The 24334-nt window shown below is 37.7% G+C and overlaps 1 protein-coding gene across 1 annotated transcript in view; it reads left to right on the top strand.

The window, feature by feature from the left end:
• Positions 7300-24334, top strand: part of LOC109821146 (lysine histidine transporter-like 8) — a 20812-nt gene continuing 3777 nt past the window's right edge. The window contains 3 exon segments of the mRNA XM_020387339.1: positions 7300-7476; positions 7478-7613; positions 7616-7669. Coding sequence (XP_020242928.1) covers positions 7300-7476; positions 7478-7613; positions 7616-7669 — 367 coding nt within the window.

Below are 24334 nucleotides of genomic sequence, written 5' to 3'. Positions count from 1 at the left end.
TAATATTGGTTTTCAAGATGGTTTGCCTAGGGATGATGATGTGATTGAGGAACAAATGGAACTCTTGCAACTAAAGGACAAACCCTCAACGAAAACACAAAATGATGGGAAGAACAACAATGAACAAAATCAAGAAGAACTCCCCAAGGATTGGAAATTTGCACCAGATCATCCTAAAGACTAAATTATAGGGAGCCCATCCAAAGGCGTTTTGACTCGCTCAAAAGCTATGAGCGAATGTGGTAATATAGCCTTTCTATCCCAAATAGAACCTAAATGTATTGATGATGCTTTGAAAGATAAATTTTGGATTTTAGCTATGCATGAAGAGTTGAATAATTTTCAAAGAAACAATGTTTAGAAATTAGTTCCTAGACCAAATAAATGGGTTGCCCAAGGATACAATCAAGAGGATGGCATAGATTATGATAAAACTTTTACACCGGTTGCAAGATTGGAATCTATTAGGATGTTTTTGGTCTTTGCAGGCTTCAAAAATTTTAAATTATTTCAAATAGATGTCAAAAGTGCTTTCCTAAATGGTTTTATTGAAGAAGAAGTTTATGTTGAGCAACCCCCCGGCTTTATTGATTCATCTTTTCCAAATCATGTATACCGGGTTCAAAAAGATTTATATGGGTTAAAACAAGCTCCTAGAGCTTGGTATGCTCGCCTCTCAAGTTTTCTCATTAAAAATGGTCTTACAAAAGGAACTATTGATAATACTCTTTTTGTTAAAAAAACGAAAAAATGATTTCATTTTAGTTCAAATTTACGTGGATGATGTTATTTTTGGTGCCACTAATGAATCTTTGTGCAAGGATTTCTCTAAAGTAATGCAAGATTAATTTGAGATGAGTATGATGGGAGAGCTCACCTTCTTTCTCGACCTTCAAGTTAAACAATCCAATAATGGCATATTCGTATCACAAAGCAAGTACGCTAAGGAATTAGTGACAAAAATCGGGATGGAAAACTCAAAACATGCCCCAACTCCAATGAGCACTACCATCAAGTTGGATATGGATGATAATGGTGAAAATGTAGACCAAAATCTATATCGAGGTATGATAGGTAGTCTCCTTTATCTCACCGCTAGCAGGCTGGATATCATGTTTAGTGTTTGTGCATGTGCACGTTTTCAAGCTTCTCCTAAAAAATCTCATTTGGTTGCGGTTATGTTTGTGCATGTGCACGTTTTCAAGCTTCTCCTAAAAAATCTCATTTGGTTGCGGTTAAAAGGATTATCAAATACATTAATGGCACCCTCCTAAAAAATCTCATTTGGTTGCGGTTAAAAGGATTATCAAATACATTAATGGCACCTTAGAACTTGATTTATTCTATCCTAAAAATACTTCTTTTGATCTTTGTGGTTATTGTGATGCCGACTTTGCCGGTTGTAGGGTAAACCGCAAAAGTACCAGTGTTACTTGTCAATTTTTGGGTAACTCACTTGTATCTTGGGCATCCAAGAAACAAAATTGTATTGCCTTGTCCACTACGGAAGCAGAATACATTACCGCCGACTTATGTTGTACACAACTTTTGTGGATGAAACAAAATTTGATTGGTTTTGATTTATACTTTCATGATATAAAGATTTTTTGTGATAATACTGGTGCTATTAATATTTCCAAAAATTTGGTTTTGCATTCTAGAACCAAACATATAGATGTACGACATCACTTCTTGAGTGACCATGTTGAACGGAAAGATGTTTCTATTGTTTATATTGACACCAAATCTCAATTAGCGGACATATTTACCAAACCCCTTTATGAAGTTGATTTTTACTGCATTAGGAATGATTTGGGTATGTGCATTCTTTAAAAATAATTTCTTTTTTCCCTTTTTGTTTTCTTTATTTCTTTGCTCTACCATTGTCATATCCATATTTTCTTTCTTGATCCTAAAATGACATACCATGCTTAAGCTCACACGTGTACCAAGAGGAGTGTAAAGGTGAGAGACCGGGGTCATTCTAAGAGGAGTGGGGTAAGTAGTAATGCCTAGTGGTAGGTTGTAATTCTTACACTTGAGGGAGACACGGGCAGGCCAACACTTGAGGTGCATTATGTGATTTCTTTAGCATGTGTTTTTATACTTCTATTACCCTTTTTTTATGGTGACACAGGGGGAGAGAAAACTCCTCATTTGTGCACATACTAAGGGGGAGCCTTATAGATAGGGGGAGCAACTATCTATAAGCCAAATCATTAATTTTATTTGCTTTTGTATAATGGTTGTTTGTCATCATAAAAAAGAGGAAGATTGTTAGGTCCTTTGTTTTGATGATGATTTACCAACACCATTATTGGTGCTAATTGTGTATTGAGCTATATTGTAGATTACAATTCATTAGCACCATATATGGAGGATTTGATGGAAAATGAGCTATAACGACAATATCCAAGGAGGTGAAGGCAAAGTGATGAAGCAAAACTTTCAAGAGCACTATATTCATGAGAAACTTCATCAACTCAAGAGCAAATATCAAGACTCAAGCCATGTGCTCATATGTGAGGAATATTTGCTATTTTTTTCCTCTCTAGTACTTAATGTAGGCAAGTAGTTAGTTGATTATATTTGAAGCTCATGGGATAACACACTTGCACACTTTCAAAAATTCGTATTTTGTTACTTTTGCTAAAATAGTGATTTTCACAAATACAAGGACCTTTTTGCAAAATTCCTTTTTAAACAAGTTTGTTAAAATATTTATAAACTGTTTACAAAGTTTCATAATTTTTGGAATTTATTTACTATTTTTAACAGAGCTTTGAAACTCAATTTTAAAATCATTTCAGGCTGATAACTTGTTATCAGTCGACTGATAAAATCAGTCGACTGATGTGTCGACCGATGAAAGTGCCTAGAATCATCAAAAAGTCTCTGTTCTATTTTGGTCGACTGACCAGTCAACTGTCGAGCTCGTCAGCCGACTGAAATGATTGTCAGTCGACCGATGAGCTGGAAATCGTATACAACGATCAGCTCATTAGTCGACTGAAGCTTCCCATCAGTCGAGTGATGGGTATAGTAACGGCTAGTTTTTTACAGAATCTGTTTCTCGATTTCTGTGGGATTTTTTCTGATTCCTTAGGGTTTTGGCTATTGTATTCTCCCCCTATATATACCCAACAACCCCAACTACTTCAGCTACAAAATTTTATTGCAAATCTCTTGTGTATAAGTTTGTGTTTTCAAAAAGCTTCAAATTTCAATCTTGTTCTTCACCGTTTCAAAATTCACATCCCAAGCTTCAGTGTAATCTCTCTTCTTGCCATAGGGTTACTGTAAAGAGAGGGTTTTTCTTTCATTTGCTACTGTTGTGAGCTTGATCTCGTGGAGATCGACTGTATGGTTGTGAGATCTCGGTGGAGATCGTTGTGTAGAAGAAGTTCCGGCTTCCAAACCGGGTGTGTAGTGGATTTCTCCTCAAGAGTGAGGAGTGGGGACGTAGGTCAGCGGACCAAACCTCGTGAACATACCGCTTGTCATCAATTGGCTAACTATCTCTATCTCTACTCTCTTTTATTGTCATTGTATTTCATATTTGTGTGTGGTTTATTGAAAAATCTTTTAATTGCATATTATTGGTCCATAAGCCCTATTCACCCCCCCACTTATACATCTACAATATATTTAGATATATGGATAGGGCTTATGGACCAATAATATGCCATAATTATTGGTTGAGATCGTTAGATATATGGATAGGGCTTATGGACCAATAAAATGCATGATTTGCATTCGGAAAGACATCAACCCTGTCTATTTTAGACTTGGGTTTCTTGAGGGAGATGAACAATCTTTTAATTACATATTATAGGGCCTAAGTATGAATAAGGAAAAGAAGGTTGAGATTCTCTACATCCTTAATTGTATTCCATAATTATTTTAAAAGATTATGATCAATTCAGAATATTATTAAAAATATATGACACACTTATACATCTACAATATATTTAGATATCTTATATTAAATTAGCAATTTTTTCATACTATTACATCATATATTTTTTCAATATAAAGGAAATGAAAACAACATGTCTTTTAGAGAATCTACATCAAAGGCTGTAGTTGGTAACCTTACATGATGAATTAATTATTAAATTAAAAAAAATGGAATTGCAGAGAAGAGCTTATTATGAGAGTGAATTTTATGAAAAGGAAGTATTCTTCCTCTACTAAAGAATATTTTGTCATGTAAATATATGGCTAAATATCAAAATCCTAACCCCCCCCCCCCCCCCCCCCCCTTAACTTTGGACGATTATCAGGAAACTCCCCTTAACTTTTGGAATATCAGAAATCCCGCTTAAATTTAAAGGTTATCAGAAAACCCCTTTTAACTTTGAAATTTTATCAGAAAATCTCTTTAATTTAAGGGGATTTTCTGATAAAATATAAAATCTCAAAAGTTAAAGGGATTTTTCTAATTAAATCTGAGAGTTAAAGGGAGGGGGTTTTGTGGTAATCCCTATACTTGGGGGGCGCGAAGGTGAGGGTGGTGTTCTAGTACTTTAAAAGCTTTGGGTTTGGGGCCGTTGTATTTAATTCCTTCACTTAAGGAAGATTGATATAGAGGCTTTTCCCGCAATAGGATGTGAGTGGGTCTTGGAAGGAGGTTAGTCTCGCGTCATCGGAGGTGGTCCTTAATCTCCTAAGCAAATGTTGTCGTGTCCTCGGAGGAAGAGAAAATCAAAGATAGAATGCCTCTAATAATCATCCAAAGTTAAGGAGGGTTTTCTAATATTTAGCTTAAGAAGATCTTTCTAATTTTTATTCTTAACTACCGTCCATACCCTTATTGAAGAGATGGAACAAAGTTGTTCTGCCTGCTCACGCGGATTAGTAAACTCGCTAAATTAAGGTGTTAGCTATCATGTCTATACGGATTTGGTAACCTTTGTACTAATTTTGTTCTTTGGAGAGTTAAGGAAGGGTTAAACCCCTTGTTATCATGTCTATACGGATCTAGAATATTCATAGGACTAATTATAACGAAAACATAAGATATTGTATATGCATGACTTTCTTTCTTGAGTTTCCATTTCAGTAGTAATACCAATAGAATATCATATTACTCGTTTAATAATGGTCCCCTTGTTAACTTGTTTGGAATCCAAAAGTTATCTAAGATCTATACTGACTCAGAAGACTAATGTTTTTTTCTTTTGAGCAAAAGGCTAATTTTTAATTTAGTTACATGTCCAAAATATATTTACTATGTGTTTTTATTTGTGAACTTAATAAAGCTTTAATCCAAAATATTTTAAAACTTACTTCCAGAAATCATTCTTAACCCAACATGCTTATACTAAACTATATTCAGAAACCTAATTGTGTATTCATCATTTTTTTAATATTATTTGAAAAAATATAACATTTAGTCCAAATATAGCAACATATAGTAAGATATCGTAACTTAAACATAAATATAGAAATTTTGGCAGAACTATACAAAACTATAATGATAACAATACATAAATTAGGTTTTAAATAATTTAGGCTTTGTTTGGATATCATGGTGTTTTCGTTGTTGTCTTTTTGTAAAAAACATCATGGTGTTTTGTTATTTCCTTATTAAAGTATTTTCAAAACACCATGTTGAGTGTTTTTAGTCAACACTAGTTTGAACCATTACAACATTAGTATTAATCATATTATTAATATATTATATATTAATAATAATAAAATATATTATAAATAAAATATTATAATATTTAGTTTATATTATTATAGTATTATAAGTATTAATATAATATAATATAATATTATATAATGTATTATAATATTATATTGTACTTTAATGTGTTATATTATATTATAACTATTATTGTATTATAATTATTACATTTTATTTTTAAATAATTATATATTTAATTATTTTGGTATATCAATTTGTTTTTGTTATATATTACATAATATTTTTAAAATAATAATATAAACAAAATTTGCTTTAAACTATTTTAATATAATTATTATATTATTAATAAGTTTAATATTACGTTATTACTAGTATATTATTAATAATTAATATATTATTAATATTTTAATTAGGTATATAATCATTATATAGCTTTCTAACTATGTTAGAGTTTATTAATAATACTTTAATAATATTATGAATTAATTTATTGTTATAAATAAATATTATTATATTTTAAATATATTATTTTTACATTTAACATTTGTTCAGAACAAATTATTTAGTATTAAATTTTATTTTATTTTATTAAATATATTATATTGATTTATTAGATAATATATTAATACTTACATATTATATTTACATTTACTATACACTATATTCATATAATATTATTATTAAATATTACTAGTACATATAATATTAAATAATTTTTAATTTATTACAATTTATTAATTAAAATTTTAATAATATTTGAAGTGCATTATAATATTATATAGTATATTATTATATTATTTAGTATATTATTTAATTATCAATAACTTTTGTTATTTTTATTGAGCTTATTTATATATTATTATTATTTATTACTATTAAATACTTAGTATTTAATATGTTATTATATTATTATGTAAGATATTTTAATTATTTATTTTTTATCATTATTTAACAAATCATTATTAATATATTAGATTGAATTATAATATAATATAGTTATAACACAATAAGTGTTGTAGATTTAATATCCATATTATTAATTACTTCAGAAAACAAAGTTAAAATGGTGGAGAAGAGCAAGGGTGCCTCCAAGGTCGGGAGCCTCCTTGTTTAATGCTGCCACCTCTTCGTCTTTTGTCCCCACTCCCTGCGCTCCCTCACGGTCCGCTTACAAAACTCTCTTCGGAAAGCTAAAAGCACCACCCGCCCACCCGCACAGAACCCCAGAACCGGCCAGAACTGCAAAATGTCCAAAAGCAGCCCTCACAGCCCCACTTAAACTGGCAACCCTACGAAGGCGCCTGCTCGGTCATTCCCTCCCTCTTCCTGTCACACGCGCGAAAACCCTTGCAGCGCCCCGCTGCCTCTCCCATTAGCACGCCTGCCATTCTTAAAGCCATAATAGGCCAAGCTACCTGGAGCAAATTGAGAGACGAGAATAGATTGGGCCCAGCACAGCTAGTCGGATGCTCGTCTCCGATTGCCAAGCAACCCCAAGATGCATTCTCGACGCCGGAGCCCCTCACCCCCACGGCCACAAATCCGGCGGCGGCGGGGCGGCGGGGGCGGGGCGGCGGGCCTCCAAATCATAGCCGCACCCCGACAATCTTCCCTCGCGTCTTAGGAAAACCCCAATGAAGGCAATGGCCTTCGTTAACCTCCGCAGCGCTACCTCGCAGGAGATAGGGCCACCTGGACGAAGCTCAACCCGCCAGGCATCAGAATTAATTAATCTCGCAGTAGGGTCCCCATCACTGCGAATTCAAGAAATCCGGCGAACGCGCCACTACGCGCGCTTTCACAGCTTGAATGCTGGGGTTTGGCTTCCAGGCGCTGGTGGTCCCCGTGGCGTTCGCGTTTCTTGGGTGGCACTGCGCGGGTGTATTGCGGGATCGGTGGTGGGCCTTATTTTGCTGGCAGCTGTATACGCTTTGGTTGCTGCCGCTTAGACTCCACGAGCGGTGCCGGGCCGGAGGTATAATCGGTATGTCGAGCTTGCGCAGGCGGCGTTTGGTGAGTGCCCCCGAGCTTGTTTTGTTCTTCTGTTGTATGTTGTAGAGCTGCAATTAGTAGTGTTGGGTTTTGGGCGTGAATTGTGATTTGAGTCCCTCGTTGTCGGTCGCTTAAAGAAAAAGGAGCGCATGTTCCTGTTTGGTGAGTGATTTGGGCACTGTAGTGTGTTCTTGTTTTCGTCTTTGCTTGTTTGCTGCTTTTAAGTTCGAGTAGGGTCGACGATATGTTGTGATTTCAATGCTTTAGACCGTTTATGTTAGATAGGGTAGATGCGCATATAGGTGGGTAGATGTTTTGGGTGTCTCGAGGATCTATTTCTTTTGTAGGATGTGATTTAGTGCCATGCTCGAAAAAAACAGTTTGATAGATAGATGTGTAGTGAAATACTTCTCCATCATTTGAGTTTTCTAGTACATCAGCATAATTCGTCTTTATTCATGGGCATTTGAAATCCAACAAATTGTAGGAGTTCATTGTTCGATGGGCGATGGGATTATTTATTTTGACTTTGTTAGCGTGTGTTAGCCCTCAAGGGGGAGCACACATTAATTAATGTCGGTGCTAGAATTTGATCCAACATTTGTAAGGATTCACTTGGGAGCAAATCGTGCAACACTTACGCCGCTTAGGCAGGTCGCTTAAGCATTTTTGTGCCCTTAGTCGCTTTCCTCTTGAAAAAACCCGCCCAAAAGCGGACGCGACATGAAAAGCAGCCACTAAAAATTTTCCCTTTGGTAATTTTCACTAAGTCATTAACATGTTGACTATTTGATGTACATAATCCACTACATGTCATATTATCATAGTACAATGTGTATTTAATATTACGTGATTGAATATGAGTATTACACATCCATTTTGTTAGAAATTGTTAGTATTGAGATATTGTTGAGATAATGTGAGATGTAAATTAGATATGATTTTATGTCATGTATGTTTTGTAATACCCTCCTAATCTCTATTTAAGAGAGGTTAGAGTTAGATGAATTATATATTTGTCTTTTCTAGTTCCCTATATGGTATCAGAGCTATCTTATTGATCTAGGAGAGACCTTTTTCTTCTTTCTCGTCCTCCGGGCTGCCGAGAGCCGCAAACTTTATATGTTCACTTCCCCTTGGTGGCTTCAGCTTCAAGATCACTAATTCCTAAATCCTTATGAAAAGACCCCTCTTTTTACAAAAAAAAAATGTTCATCGTTACCAGTGGTTAGCGTCCATCACATGAACAGCACTGGAATTACTGTTCATCGTGTGAACAATAGTAGCATTACTGTTTATCCATGCCTTGTCCTCGGGCGCCGCTACCAATTGCCACTTCTTCCTCTATGACTCCTTGATGGGGACATCCGGACGCGTACACGAGATTTTTGCCGAGTTTATCAGCGCAGGAGGCGCCATGTCGCAGCTTTATGGTTTTGATTTCAGTTGTAATAAATTAGTTTGAAATTTAAATTTTTGAATTTCGAATTTTGATTTTTTTTTGTAATCAGCTGATTAGTTGTAACTGATTATGAGAGAGAGATTTGAGGGAATTAAGATATTCCAAATCTGTAATTCTACTTAAGAACTCTTGTATTCAGAAATCAGAATCATTGAAGAATAAAAATAAAAATTATCTTGCTTGATTGTGGTGTGAAACCCTAGCAGTAATTTCGTTTTTCTTCTCTGCAGCCATCTAAAAAAAAGAAACAAAAAAAAAAATCGCTACTGTTCATCTTCTTCAACATCCAACTCACCCCCTTCAAACCCAACGAATCCAGCACCACCACCCGCTCCGCCGCCCGCCTGTTCCTCTCCCTCTGCTGCGTTTTCTTCTTTTTCCTCAGAACAAAGGAAGAGGAGTACTGAGATCAATGAACCCATTTGTTCAGGGCCCTATTTATTTGATTGGTTTATTTTGGTTCAGACCTGAACCGGATCTAAGTTGGTTTAGAATTATTTCAGTTTAGACCCACTCGTATTGTTAGATCCGCCGGAGCATAGTTATAATCTGATTCTGTTGGCCATTGGTGCATGACTGATACTGACGCTGAAGACCACGATCTTATGCTTGATCTAGAAACTGGTATAGTGGATTTAGAACTTTCCCCGTAGTTTGATTATCAGCCGTTCGAGAGCGTGCCCGAGTACGTCGAGCGTGTGACTCATCAGATCGTTGACAGCCTAGAGAGTAGCTTGGGAATCAGCTCGTGGCATCGGCGTTTCCATCCAGATACACCGCTCCATCCTAATTACGTCGCCCTCTGTGGAGAGCTTCCACCCCTCATATTTGACGTCGTTGAACCACCTCCAGAGGATCCTCCCGTCGAACCGGTACAATCTGACGAAGGTTTAATTTTCTTACGTCCAAGCATTTTTGGAACTGCTATTGCGTGTATATTATTATCAATTTTCGTATCAATTGCGATTATGTTGTATTCTGTTTGATTAGTGAGCGAGCGAATCTGTTGCCAAGTATTTCTGCTTCTCCAAATATTACAATTTGAACTGTATTAAGAGAACGAATCATTACATTTATTTTCTGGATAATTTACAAAAGATTTGAACTTAGTACATTGCAACTTTTGCTTAAAACCCATCGAATGCTACACTTTATTCTTGAGCTTCCTGCCTAGATCGATCGCTGATTTGGCGAAGCATTGCTGTCGTTAATCTTCATACCTGCATCACATTGTTTCGCATCATTTTTAGTATCAGAGCGTGGTTCTAGGTTAGGAAATTTGTTGAGTCTTTATTTTTAAAAAAAAAATTCAGTCATCTCATTTAATTTTTCTGCACCCATTCATATCATCTAGTTGTTAGCGCATGCCCACTCGCACGGGTCTACACTATCGATTAGGAGAATCAAGTGAGTCAATTAGTGAGTCCAGCATGTCAGGCACTGCAAATCCCGAGTTCGCCGAAATTCTTAAGCAAATCGCTGAGCTAGCAGGAACAGTAGATAACTTAGTCCAAGAGAGTAAAGCTACCAATGAAAGGATCGCTAGGATCGAGGAAACACGTGTTGCAACCTCGCCGCCGCAAGATCAAGGTTATCAACATATCGTCCCACTGCTGCAAGGTCAAGGCTATGAAAACATCGTTCAGTGCCCCCCACATCAACCTGCACCTGATCCGGATGTGCAATACCGGAGGAGTATTAAGGTCAGTGCACCTACCTTTGACGGTAAGCTCGACCCACAAGCTTTCTTGGACTGGCTGAAGAGCATGGATCGTTACTTTGATTGGTACGTCCTTACGGAACCCCGAAAGGTCAAGTTCGCCGCGATGAAACTTACCGGACCTGCTTGCCAATATTGGACCAACCTCGAAACGTTGAGACACATTAGAGGCGAGTTACCAATTACAACTTGGCGAGAAATGACCAACGAACTTAAACAGAAATACCTTCCGCCATCATTTTATCATCGATTACTAGATAAGTGACATCGCTTCACTCAAGGAACCAAATCTGCGAAAGACTACGTCGCACAATTTGACGAACTGTTTACTCGATGCAACACCATTGAACAAGAGGTACCAATGAAAGTCTTGTCGAATTTTAGAGCTGGATTGAGAAATGATCTACAAACTGAACTCTTTGCTCGGGGAGTAGACACCCTTAAAAAAGCTTACGCGTTAGTTCTGGATCTAGATGAATCAAAATCCCATCAATATTATAGGAGTCAGGATTTTAGAAATCATTCCTCCCAACCTTCCTGTGCTACTACTTCTAGTCATCCTCCGAGTCGATCTAACCACAGTTCTTCCCAGTCTAAAGTCGACCCCAAAGGCAAGGAGCCGGAGAGAGATTTCTCCAAGATTGGCGCTCACGTCAAGTGCTACAAATGCCAAGGTTATGGGCATGTTTCTGCGAACTGTTCGACCCGTCACAAGGTTGCTATCATCGATGGACAATACGAATACGAACCTGAACCTGACAGTGACGAGTTTGTCCATCAAGTTGACGATGATACCGATGATTTTGAGGATGATGCAGATGATACTATCTTAGGTTGTCTTAGACAAATTGAAACTCCTACCGTATCAGTTGTCAGATGCGCCATCTCTCAACCCAAGGTTGTTGATGATTGGAGACGTACTTCCATTTTCCATATGTTCACAAAGATTGGTGATAAAAATTGTAAAGTGATCGTGGACAGTGGAAGTTGTATTAACACGGTCTCCTCAGCTGTGATCGCTAAGCTTGGTCTTAAGGTTGTACCACATCCTAATCCATACAAGGTATCATGGATTAACGACACTGCCCTCAATGTCCAAGAGAGATGTCTAGTCCCTCTTCAATTTGCCATTTATAAGGACAAAGTTTGGTGCGATGTTCTGAAAATGAATGTGGGTCAAGTTATTCTTGGAAGGCCTTGGTTATTTGATAACGATGTTCATATCTTCGGGCGATCCAACATGCTATTGTTTGAGCATGACGGGAAGAAGGTCAAGATCCTTCCGGTTCAACCGAAAGGAACTGACAAGAAGCCCGATCCAAACAAGTCTTCCCAAGGCGTTAACCTGATTGGAGCTAAAGAGATTGATCGTGAACTGGCCAACTGAGCTCCTATTTTCGCTCTCGCCGCTAGAGAAACTCCGAAAGATATTTCTAACGTGGCTCCCCCAGAAGTCGTTACTGTGTTGGAAGAATTTTCCGACGTCTTCCCTGAGGACCTCCCGGACCAATTACCCCCGATGCGTGATATCCAACACGCAATTGATTTAGTCCCGGGAGCAACCCTTCCTAATTTGCCTCACTATAGGATGAACCCCAGTGAGCATGCAGAGCTGAAAAGGCAAGTTGATGAATTGTTGAAGAAGGGCGTTGTGAAAGAAAGCATGAGCCCTTGCGCGGTTCCCGCATTACTGACGCCCAAGAAAGATGGCACATGGCGTATGTGTGTGGATAGCCGTGCAATCAACAAGATCACGGTGAAATATCGTTTCCCCATTTCCCGATTGGATGACATGTTTGACTTAATATCTGGAGCCACCATCTTCTCTAAGATTGATCTTAAGAGTGGCTACCATCAGATTCGCATCCGTCCCGGCGACGAATGGAAAACCGCTTTCAAGACGAAAGATGGATTGTACGAATGGATGGTCATGCCCTTTGGTTTGACTAACGCTCCGAGCACTTTTATGAGAGTGATGACTCAAGTACTCTGCCCCTTCACGAGAAAATTTTTGGTTGTGTACTTCGACGATATCCTTATTTACAGTAACTCTCGTGAGCAGCATGTGGACCATCTGCGTCAAGTGTGTGCCGTGTTAAGAAAAGAGCAACTTTATGCTAATCCTAAGAAATATACTTTTCTTACACAGCAAGTCATTTTTCTAGGATTCGTGGTCTCGTCTGAAGGAGTATCCGCTGACCCTGAAAAGGTCAGAGCTATCAAAGAATGACCCGAACCTAAGAACATTAGAGACGTTCGAAGTTTTCACGGACTTGCTACTTTTTATCGTCGGTTTATCAAGGGCTTCAGTACCATCATGGTCCCTATTACCGATTGCTTGAAGAAATGTGAGTTCGAGTGGTCAAAAGCTACTACCAAGGTATTTGAAGAGATCAAGCAAAGGATGTCGCAGGCTCCTGTTATGCGTCTGTCCGATTTTTCTAAAGTCTTCGAAATTGCGTGCGATGTCTCTGGTATTGGTATAGGTGGAGTCCTATCTCAAGAAGGACATCATGTTGCTTGCTTTAGTGAGAAGCTGAATGACACTAGGCAACGTTATTCCACCTATAATAAAGAGTTCTATACGGTGATACAATCTCTTCGACACTGGCGTCACTATCTGCTACCACAAGAATTCGTCATATACTCTGACCACGAAGCTCTTTGATATATTCACTCCCAAAAGAAGTTGAACGCCAGACATGGTCGTTGGGTTGAGTTCCTCCAGGATTATACCTATACGATCAAACATAAAGCGGGAGTAGAAAATAATGCTGCCGACGCACTCAGTCGTCGCATGCACCTCCTCTCCACTTTGAATGCGGAAGTAACCGGTTTTGAGAAAGTCAAAGACCAATATGAATCGTACCCTGATTTTAGCGAAGTTTATACTTTACTGAATGATGGAGTGACCCGTGAAATTGATGGCTTTCTCCTGAAAAATGGATATCTTTTCCATTTTCGCAAGTTGTGTATTCCTGACACCTCCCTGAGAGAATTCTTAATTTGGGAATTACACGCTGGAGGCCTTGCAGGACACTTTGGAAACAACAAGACTGTCGAGGCAGTTGAAAGTCGCTTCTATTGGCCAAGCATTAAACGCGACGTTGTTAGGCTAGTGGGTCGATGTCACATCTGCCAGCTGGCGAAACAACGTAAGCAGAACACTAGCTTGTACACTCCTCTCCCTGTGCCAAGTTGTCCATGGCAGGATGTTAGTATGGATTTCGTGTTAGGACTCCCGAAAACGATTAGAAAACACGATTCTGTCCTTGTTGTGTGGACCGTTTCTCCAAAATGACCCACTTCATATCATGCTTCAAAATTTCCGACGCTTCTCATGTGGCCAAGCTATACTTCAACGAGGTTGTTAAACTGCACGGATTTTCGAAAACAATCGTGTCAGATAGGGATGTTAAATTTACAAGTTATTTTTGGAAAACCCTTTGGCACAAAATAGGAACTAGACTTTAATTCTCTACGGCCTTTCATCCCCAGACTGACGGTCAAACTGAGGTAGTCAATCGGAGCTTAGGTAACCTATTGAGATCGCTAGTTGGTGAGAATCTTAGGAGTTGGGATCAACATCTGCCTACTGCTGAATTTGCTTATAATAACTCTGTTAATAGGTCTACAGGTGTCAGTCCAGCTGAAGTTGTGTATGGTTACAGATCTAGACAGCCTATAGATCTTGTCCCCGTGTCTGCACATCATAGAGTATCTGAGTCAGCATCTGTATTTGCATCTCGCATTCATGACTTGCATAAAGACATCAGTAAGAAGATCAATGACAACAATGCTAACTATAAAATGCGAGCAGATCTAAGAAGGAAATTTAAAGAATTTAATGTTGGTGATTATGTGATGGTTCGGATACGTCCGGAACGGTTTCCTCCGGGAACTGTTAAATTGGTGATTATGTGATGGTTCGGATACGTCCGGAACGGTTTCCTCCGGGAACTGTTAAAAAGTTGCATGCGCGAAGTGCAGGACCTTTTAAAATTCTCAATAAAATTAATGATAATGCTTATGTTCTCGACCTTCGCGAAGGTTTTAATATTGGTTCGACTTTTAATATTGAGGATTTAGTAGAGTACAAAGGCCCACATTTTAACCCTGACAACCCACTGGTTGATGAGCCTATCCCTGAGCCTATTTCTGAGAGCTCCCTTTTACCTCCACTTCCTCAGATATCACCCACATATACAGCACATGACATTGATACTATTATTGATGATAACATTGTTTCTACTAGCAATGGTGGTATCCGCAGGTACTTGGTACGTTGGAAAGGACGACCTGAGTCAGATGATATTTGGCTCGATAGGGATGACTTACAGAGGCTGGATCCAGATCTTCTTGAGCAGTATGACAGTCGTTTTGATTTACACTCGACAGGGTCGAGTTCTCTCCCATCCGGGGAGAATGATGGGGACATCCGGACGCGTACACGAGATTTTCGCCGAGTTTATCAGCGCAGGAGGCGCTATGTCGCAGCATTATGGTTTTGATTTCAGTTGTAATAAATTAGTTTGAAATTTAAATTTTTGAATTTCAAAATTTCGAATTTTGATTTTTTTTGGTAGTCAGCTGATTAGTTGTAACTGATTATGAGAGAGAGATTTGAGGGAATTAAGATATTCCAAATCTGTAATTCTACTTAAGAACTCTTGTATTCAGAAAACAGAATCATTGAAGAATAAAAATAAAAATTATCTTGCTTAATTGTGGTGTGAAACCCTAGCAGTAATTTCGTTTTTCTTCTCTGCAGCCATCTAAAAAAAAGAAACAAAAAAAAATCACTACTGTTCATCTTCTTCAACATCCAACTCACCCCCTTCAAACCCAACGAATCCAGCACCACCCCCTTTCCAACCAAAAAACCCACCAGGACCTCGTCCTCCTGCCCCTCGACGGCAAGCACTCACCGCATCACCCAAACGCCCCGTCCGCCCCACCAGCACGCCGCCTCTCTCCACCCTCCATCAAACCGCCCCCACCACCACACTCCCCCTCACCCGCTCGTACTGTCCTCCACCAGTTTCCAGCCGTCTAGGCCGTCGCCTGCCTTCACTCGCTCCGCCGCCCGCCTGTTCCTCTCCCTCTGCTGCGTTTTCTTCTTTTTCCTCAGAACAAAGGAAGAGGAGTACTGAGATCAGTGAACCCATTTGTTCAGGGCCCTATTTATTTGATTGGTTTATTTTGGTTCAGACCTGAACCAGATCTAAGTTGGTTCAGAATTATTTCAGTTTAGACCCACTTGTATTGTTAGACCCGCCGGAGCATAGTTATAGTCTGATTCTGTTGGCCATTGGTGCATGGCTGATCCTGACACTGAAGACCACAATCTTGTGCTTGATCCAAAAACTGGTATAGTGGATTTTGAACTTTCCCCGTGGTTTGATTATCAGCCGTTCGAGAGCGTGCTCGAGTACGTCGAGCGTATGACTCATCAGATCGTTGACAGCGTAGAGAGTAGCTTGGGAATCAGCTCGTGGCATCGGCGTTTCCATCCAGATACACCGCTCCATCCTAATTACGTCGCCCTTGGTGGAGAGCTTTCACCCCTCATATTTGCCGTCGTTGAACCACCTCCAGAGGATCCTCCCGTCGAACCGGTACAATCTGACGAAGGTTTAATTTTCTTACGCCCAAGCATTTTTGGAACTGCTATTGCGTGCATATTATTATCAATTTTCGTATCAATTGCGATTATGTTGTATTCTGTTTGATTAGTGAGCGAGCGAATCTGTTGTCAAGTATTTTTGCTTCTCTAAATATTACAATTTGAACTATATTAAGAGAACGAATCATTACATTTATTTTCTGGATAATTTACAAAAGATTTGAACTTAGTACATTACAACTTTTGCTTAAAACCCATCGAAAGCTACACTTTATTCTTAAGCTTCCTGCCTAGATCGATCGCTGATTTGGCGAAGCATTGCTGTCGTTAATCTTCATACCTGCATCACATTGTTTCACATCACTCCTCCAATTAAAGTCATTTGTCTCATCAAAGGATGCCCAATCAAGATTGAGCGACCGAGCAACCGACAGATCAATCTAGAGTCTTCCCTCATTTCTGTTGGCTTACTCGTCTTGGGTCTCTACTGGCTGCCCGTCTAGGGTTTTTACTGGCTTACCCGCCTAGGGGTATCTTTTGGCTATGACTAGATTTTTAAGTATTCCGAGTAAAGACTATATTACCAAAGCTCTTGCAACTAGGTATTTTATTTTCATTTATAACAAGCTGGACATATATAATATATATGCTCCAACTTGTGGAGAAGTGTAAGATATTATTAGTATTGAGATATTAATAGATAAAAACTTGTTGAGATATACAGAGATATGATTAGATATGGTTTTATATCTTTTTTATTTTTTAATATCCTCGTAATATCTATTTAAGAGAAGTTAGAGGTAGATGAATAATTAATTTGCATTTCTATTTCTCTACACATTTCATACATAGGGTCTCCATAAACATCACATATGTATTTGTAGAATTTTTTTCCTTGCAAATTTTGCTAGTTTATAATTTTCATACATTTTTTGAATTTTTTTCCATAATTAAAAATAAAAAAATAAAAAATTGACTTGGGGATTTTTCTTGCATAAGCCCGAATTAAGCCTTAAAAAGCTTAAGCAGCATCTTCTGCTGTACTCCACTTTCAACTACCTTGAAGTTTACAATGTTCATCTACCAAGTGTAAAGTTTAGATGTTATCTTCATCAGCCTCTTCATTCCGCTCCAATAGGATCTGACTAATCCGAGTCAAGATGAAGAGCCTCTACATTTTGCTCCAATAGGATTTGACCAAATCCGACTCAAGATGAAGGTTTGATAAGAGTTTCTTGCATCCGTTCAACTAGGTAGTGTGGTATAACAAAAGACATGAGATGAGATTTAGTCCCATATTATAAAACAGTTGATGAATACATGGTTAAATATGTTTGGACTCATGACTCAATCAAGTTAAGTTTTTTAAATAATTGGATCCAAATAGACTAATGCAACCAGTCCATCTCCTTTCATTGACCTTTTGCAACCTGACAATGCAATGCAAATGTTAGAACAATACCAATTGATCCAAAAGGGAAGTGCTCCTGCTATAGTATTTAAGTCTAACAGGCTTACAATACCATGTGACCCAAAAGGAAAGTCTCCTAATGGAGATGTCTTATTATGGCTAGAGATCTTCTACATCTTTAATTGGAGAGAAACTCTACAATTAACCAATAACTTTTCATCATTCAATGGACCTCATGAATGATATTCTTTATAAAAATTATATGAAAAATCTTAGTTGTGGACCTACTGAATAAATCAATTGTATTTGCCTTGTAATTAATTATTGGCTATGTTGCATGGGTTCGGGTGCTGGTGTGGGTACGAACATGGATGCGGATGCAGAACATGGAAAAATTGTAAAAGGTATGATATGGGGACACGAGTATATACATACATATCAAAATTAATAATCTATATGAGATCAATATTGTTTTTCATTCACATTTTATGGGAACTAAAATACTTAAATTATTTTTATGTTTCTTTTATTGAGTAGATTGTAAATTGAAAAATCATTTGTTTTTGAACTAGATACCAAAATGACTATTTAAATTCATACTTATGAACTAGATATGTGCTAAAACAAACCTCTATCGAGTCTAATGAGTTGTATAAATTTGAGGTGAAGTGTGATATATGTTCAAGAAGTGTGTCACGTGTTTTGTAAACTAGAGCATGTGTATATAATTGAGTACACATGTGAATGAATGTATGTATATATTCAATTTGTATCCAAGAAGTGTCTGACACAGACATGGATACGGGAAGTGTCAAACATGGATATGAAAGCCTTGATGAAGTGACCGGGTAACCTAGATTGTAGGGCTCTCTACAATTAAGGATGTAGAGAATCTCAACGTTCTTTTCCTTTTTAATACTTAATGGTTTACTTTGCACCTAAATAATTATGGAACTCTCCTAAGTCATGAAGGGCATGTTTGGCTGCAACTTTTTTGAGAGTTTTTTGGGGTTGTAATACTATAGGTGTCAAGCGCTACAGTATTACAGCTGACTCCTCTATTTGGTGAGTTAAAATGGTCGTGTACTATACTTGAGTTGTTAGCTATTTGTAACTGAGTTGTCAGCTACTGTAGATGAGTTGACAGGCCTCAGCAATTCCCAGCAAAAAGATAGGAAATAAGGGTCGCGTACTGTAGCTGTCAGGCATTGGTACAACATCCAATTCCACGATACTATAGCAACTGCGCGTTTTACAAAATAGTATCCAAATAGGCCCTAAGTACTTGTGTACTTTTTCTAGAGGTAGTGTTATGAAATTAGATATTTACTAGAAGTTTACTTACCTATTAAAAGTGGATGTATGATTTTTAATCACAATACATATTATAGTGAAAACTAAACCAATATAAATTTTTAGCTAAACTACAAAAAAGAAAATCATAAAATTTCTCGTTTTGACAATTGAATGCCACAAGTTGCATTTTGATACCAAAAATACCACAAAGTTTGCAAAATTTGCACATTGCTATCATCGACCATGCAAAAGTGCAAATGTTCATCTGAATGTTTCTCTATGATACTTACATTCTAATTTTAGAGCTTTCTAAACGTTAATATTTGTTAAGATTTTATTAAAAATATCACAACTCTATTTTAAAGTAGAATGAAGATAAGCTTAAAAAAGAAATTTAGTTGATTTAATAGCAAATTTAATAAATATTATTAGTTAAAAGCTCTATAATTAGCATGTAGGTATCATAGAGTAACATTCGGGTGAAAATTTTCACGTTTGTATGATTGGTGGTAGTAACGTGCAAATTTTAGAAACTTTATGGTATTTTATTTACCAAAATGTAAATTGTGGTGTTTATTTGTCAAAACAGGGAACTTTATGGTATTTTTGTGCAATTTAGCATAAATTTTTTTTATAAAGTAAGCAACTTAATGAATTTCTAATCATAGCAAATGAATCAAGAAAACAGGTAAAGAACATTAGATTTATGTGGTTCAACACAACTGGTTCGCATCCACTGGACTCTAGAGAGATAAATCCACTAATCAAATGTGAAGGATTGATGATTCTTCTTCCTCAAGTTTATGTTCACACCTTGAATATCAAAAAAATATATGGAAAAATACAATGTGAAAATGTTACCTATGATACACAAACTCGAGGATTCATCCCACTAGAAAATCTCTAATACCTGTGGAGAATTTGTAACCATTCACATATCAGGACTGACACATTGTGAAAATGTTGTTCAAATCAACATGACCTTGATACACCCTTTTCTCACATTCGCTATTATTTGTTTCTCTGTTGTGAGTTGTGGGCTGGCATCTCTCTTTTTTCTATGGTTGTATGATTGAAGACTGCAGCTCTTGTTAGGAAATATGTATTTCAAAAAATCCTAGTTAGATTTAGATTGGGGATTAAATTTGATTGGAAAGATTCAATTGCAATTAGAATTGAGTTCGAATTGGAAGAGGATTAGAATTGATAATATAAGTCAAAGAAGCTTATATGAATACAAGATAGGGAAAAACTCTTTAAATACCCTTGAGAGGTCCATTGTAGATCAAGTCATGGGAAAGCCAAGAAAAGTTGCATATTGTAAAAGAGAGGTAGAGAGAACTAAGAAGAGAAATCTAAGATTTATAAGAGATCTTTTGGGTGAGATTGAGAGAGGGTTTCTTACAGATTCTTGAAGAAAGCAAGAAAGGTTGTATCTTGTATAATCTCTAGTAAAAGGAACTCAAATCTCTCCCTGTGGATGAAGGCGATTGCCAAACCACATAATTCCTCGTGTGTTGTGATATTGTGTTTTTTTTTCCTTTTTATGGTTTATTGCTCTCTCGTTTATTGGAACAAGTTTTCTCAAAGTTTCTACATCGTCGAGTGATTTATTGATCTACGAAGAAGAAGATCTACTTATGACTTTCGATGACACTTCCACAGGAAACTCTTCTGCATAGAACAACAATTAGAGGCTAACAATCGGTATTAGGTTGTGGTAATTGTGTGTCGATAAGTTAGTATCATAGCCAAATCAATTAGATTAGACTTATCTTTAGAAAAGGTTCGATCTTGTGGCATGGAAATAGAAAGTTCTTTGGTAGTGAAGACCGAGATTGAGATGTTTGTTGATATAAGGGATTTTGGGCTTTGGCAAAAAGGATAAAGGCAATCTTACTTCTACACAAACTAGATCAGGCTTTGTTTGGAGTTGACAAGAAGCTAGGGAAGATGATAAGTAATGCGTAGTTGAAGTTAGATCAAAGTGTAGAGTATGATTCTACTCTGTGGTGCCCACTGTTTTTAAAAACCTTCGCCTAGTCCGTTTAAGCATACGCCTAGACCTAGGCGGTACCTAGGCCGCCTAACTAGCGCCTAGCACCTAGACGGTATTTAGGTTGCCCACCTAGATTTTACAAGCGTTTAGGTTAGGCTGCCCACCTAGATTTTACAAGCGTTTAGGAGAACATTGTCTGCTTACGTAAATTGCACCATATAGGCTTTTATTGTGATTTTATGTGTCGTAGCCTACACGTCCTCCAAACTCCATTAACCTCCAAATATAAACATCTCCACTACCTCCTCCGACCTTCAGCAAAACCTCATCGACCACCACTTAAATGAAGAAAGAAAAAAACGTTCAGAAACCGCTTAGGTACCCGCCTAGACGACTAAGCGCTAAGCACCAAGTCCGACGCTTAGAAACGCCAAACGTTTAATGTAACATTGGTGGTGCGACATAATCAAGGAGAAAACTGCAATTGGTATGTGAAAGAAACTCGAGGAGTTGTGCATGACCTAGAATCTATCTACAAACTTATACCGGAAATAACAGTTGTATAGACTACGGATGAAGGAAGGTATAGTAATGTCGGAGCTAAGCACCTTCAATAGGATTGTAATGGAGTTAGCGGCGATGGGTGAGAACTTGGAGATATGAACGAAGCATAATTTTGTTGAATACTCTTAAAGCAAGTTACCAATATATTTAGACATTGCGGATTAATCAATGTTTCTTTTGCCAAGGAAAGGGTCATGTGAAGAAAGACTACTTCAAATGACAAGAGCTGTTGAGAGGGCAAAAGGTGGAGGATCGGACTGTGGCCTAATCTTTGTGTGCGACAGGTATTGAGGAAAATCAATGAGTGGTCGTGTTGGCAATTTCAGAAGATAAAAGTCAACGAGTTGAGTTGTTGATGGTTTTCAAGTACAACACTTCTTGTGACAGTTGGGTAGTGAATTTTTAGAACATCAACTCATATATGTTCCCGAACAAACATGTTAGACTCCCTAGTACAAGAAGTCAAGGAGACTATCTACGTGGTATGGCACGAAGTGCGACGTTGTTAATGTAGGAGTAGCCATTGTGGTTGGAAGAAGGGGGAGCATGGTCACCTAAGCAAATAGTTAGTCCCAAAGGAGGAGGGAGAATCTAATATCTACCGAGGTGCTTACTCTATAATGTGTCGAACTCAAGTGCATGGAGGAGTCATCACGGTATACAACAAAATGAATCTCATCATTAAGGAAAAGAAGTATGGAGATGTCTTATATCGAGTGTCTGAAAGAACTGGTATTCAAGGTGGAGCTCCGTCTTCAAGAGGGTGGACAACCACGAGAAAGAGTTGGCAACAAACATGGGTCCCGAGGGAGAGCCGAAACAGGAGTTTGACTCCAAGTGGAATTAAGAAGAAGCCCACAACAAGTCTAGAGCCGAGCTTGGAGTGTGCAGTAATAGGGGCGATGTCAAGTCGATAGAAGACTGGCATCAAACGGCAAGCGATGAACACTTTAGTGCCCTTTGGAGAGGGGGCTTAAAACTGATTTCTCAATGATGTTCGTTCTCTACAAAATTTATAATGTTACAGTAAAAGTTTACAAGGAAGGGGCCGACATTTTTTAAGGTGGTTACATACAAAAAAAATGAAGATTGTTGGTGAGGAAATCCTAGTTGGACTTGGATTGGAATCAAATTTAAGTAGAAAGAATCAAATTCATTTGTAATTTGAATTCTAATTGGAAAAGGATTAGAATTGATAATCCAAAAAAGAGTCCTACATGAATTCAAGATAGGGGATAGACTCTTTAAATACCCCTTAAGAGATTTATTATAGATCAAGCCATAGGAAAGCAATGGACTGTTACGTATTGTAAAAGAGAGGTAGAGGGAACTAAGGAGAGAAATCTAGTGTTTCTGAGAGATCTTATTAAAAGAGGATTTCTTGCAGGTTCTTCAAGAACGCAAGAAATGTTATACATTGTATAATCTCTAGTAAAAGAAGACTCAAATCTCTCCATAGAGTTAGGCGATTGTTTGAACTATGTAAATCATCATGTATTGTGATCTTGTGCTTTTTTTTTCCTTTTTATGATTTATTGCTTTCTCTTTTTTTCGAATAAGTTTTCTCGGAGTTTCCACATCACCAGGTGATCAACTGATCTATGAAGACGGATGAGATTTTATTGGGAGTTTCAGTGACACTTTCACAAGCAATGTTTCTGCATAGAACACCGGTTGGTGACCCACAACTAGTATCAGTTTTCCATGTCCTTTTATAAGGAAACAACCCTCATCTTTTCAGTGGAGAGAGGGTCAGGAGATGAGCCAATGTTGATGAATGGGGTTTCTCCATTTGGTTGAACCCACCTAACAATCTCCCTTGCAGCCCACTCAACAAGGAAAACAGACATCAATTATGACTTCTTAAAGCCTAAGACCAGCTACCAAGAAGTCACTTACCTTTCCCTCAATGTATAGTTAGTCAACATATAACTATTATTATTGGTGTTTATTACTGAAGATGGAGCAATTTCATCTCAAAGGCATTCATAATCATATCTCCTTAAGTGACTACATCCACCCGGCCCCAGAACCATTGCATCCAACTGTGCCATCATGGTCGTTTGAAGCCATTAAAGGAAACGGAGAGCCGCAATTTGTATCCTACAACTATACAAAGGGAAGGAAAAAAAAGGAGAGATGCCAATCTATCGGCGCAATAGAGTGAAAAAAGAGAGATTGGGAAGAGAAGGAATTTTGTTGTGTTTGGATCATGGTGATTTAAGTTGCATTTTTATCCAAGTGATAGTCATGTTAGTTGAAGGTATCAGATTCCATATAGATATAGAGAATTTTTTTTGTGGGATGGATAGTTGAGCTTGTGCTCCCTAAAAGTAACCTTGAGTTTATTTCACATCTCTCACGTTTGTAGACACTCAACGTTGAGTATAAACTTGAGAAAAGGTATAGGTACCTATACTAACTCAACTCAACCAGAGTTAAGAAATTGGATGGAAGAACTAAAGACTATTTTGGCATATTTTATACATAATGAGGGAGAAAACTGGAATTTCAATGACTTGGGAGTAGTAGTTTAGATAAGGTTCTGCTAGGGTAATGGTTAAGGAGGGGGAGAGAGAGAGAGATAGAAGTGAGGGTGAATGGAACC

The sequence above is a fragment of the Asparagus officinalis genome, chromosome 8, assembly GCF_001876935.1.
Source record: "Asparagus officinalis chromosome 8, Aspof.V1, whole genome shotgun sequence".
Taxonomy (NCBI): Eukaryota; Viridiplantae; Streptophyta; class Magnoliopsida; order Asparagales; family Asparagaceae; genus Asparagus; species Asparagus officinalis.
The sequence above is the reverse complement of the archived record's forward strand: the minus strand, read 5'-3'. Positions and strand labels throughout refer to the sequence as shown.